The sequence below is a fragment of the Penaeus monodon genome, chromosome 21 (assembly GCF_015228065.2).
Source record: "Penaeus monodon isolate SGIC_2016 chromosome 21, NSTDA_Pmon_1, whole genome shotgun sequence".
Lineage (NCBI taxonomy): Eukaryota > Metazoa > Arthropoda > Malacostraca > Decapoda > Penaeidae > Penaeus > Penaeus monodon.
In genome coordinates this window covers 1,722,906-1,723,438 of record NC_051406.1, presented here as the reverse complement: position 1 = coordinate 1,723,438, position 533 = coordinate 1,722,906, and the positions used below count along the sequence as shown (strand labels likewise).

The 533-nt window shown below is 33.8% G+C and overlaps 1 protein-coding gene across 1 annotated transcript in view; it reads left to right on the top strand.

Annotated features, from left to right (window-relative positions):
* Nucleotides 1-410: 410 nt before the first annotated feature.
* LOC119586099 (KH domain-containing, RNA-binding, signal transduction-associated protein 2-like) overlaps nt 411-533 on the top strand; it is a gene marked incomplete at its 5' end in the record, with an annotated part of 32,425 nt that continues 32,302 nt past the window's right edge. The window contains 1 exon segment of the mRNA XM_037934791.1: nt 411-529. Within this exon segment, the coding sequence (XP_037790719.1) occupies nt 411-529 (119 nt within the window).

The following is a 533-nucleotide window of genomic DNA, read 5'->3' as shown; positions in this document are numbered from 1 at the left end:
GATAGTAATGATTACTTCTTAATATTTTATTAATTTACCATTTATATAAGAGTAATGTCTATATTTAAGGACAGGTAAAGAACTTTTAATATCAACTGTTGACAATTTTGACCATTTGAATCTTTCAATCTTTCTAATCAACAAAAATATTCTTCAAAATCTAATTTGAGGTAAATTACTATTGACGAACATAATGATTCTTTTTATTTACTTCAAGAAATTAATTCAGTATAAAAAAAAAAATCAATATAACCACAAACTCATCCTTAGAAAACCAAAGAGCTATCCAGCAATCCAGTAATACCTAGTAATACCTAGCCACACAGAGAACGAGAACGAACGTCAATAACACGAATAATAACGACAATAAGCTGATAACATAAACTTGCATCCTTTGTTCTCCTCAACAGAGCTAGAGAGAGTGCAGAGCGGGAGACGAAGCGAGGAGAAACGTGCAGTTGAAGTGACAAAGGAGAAGTCAATCAAGGTCACAGTCAAGGTGCTGGTGCCGACGAGGGAACACCCCAAGGTAA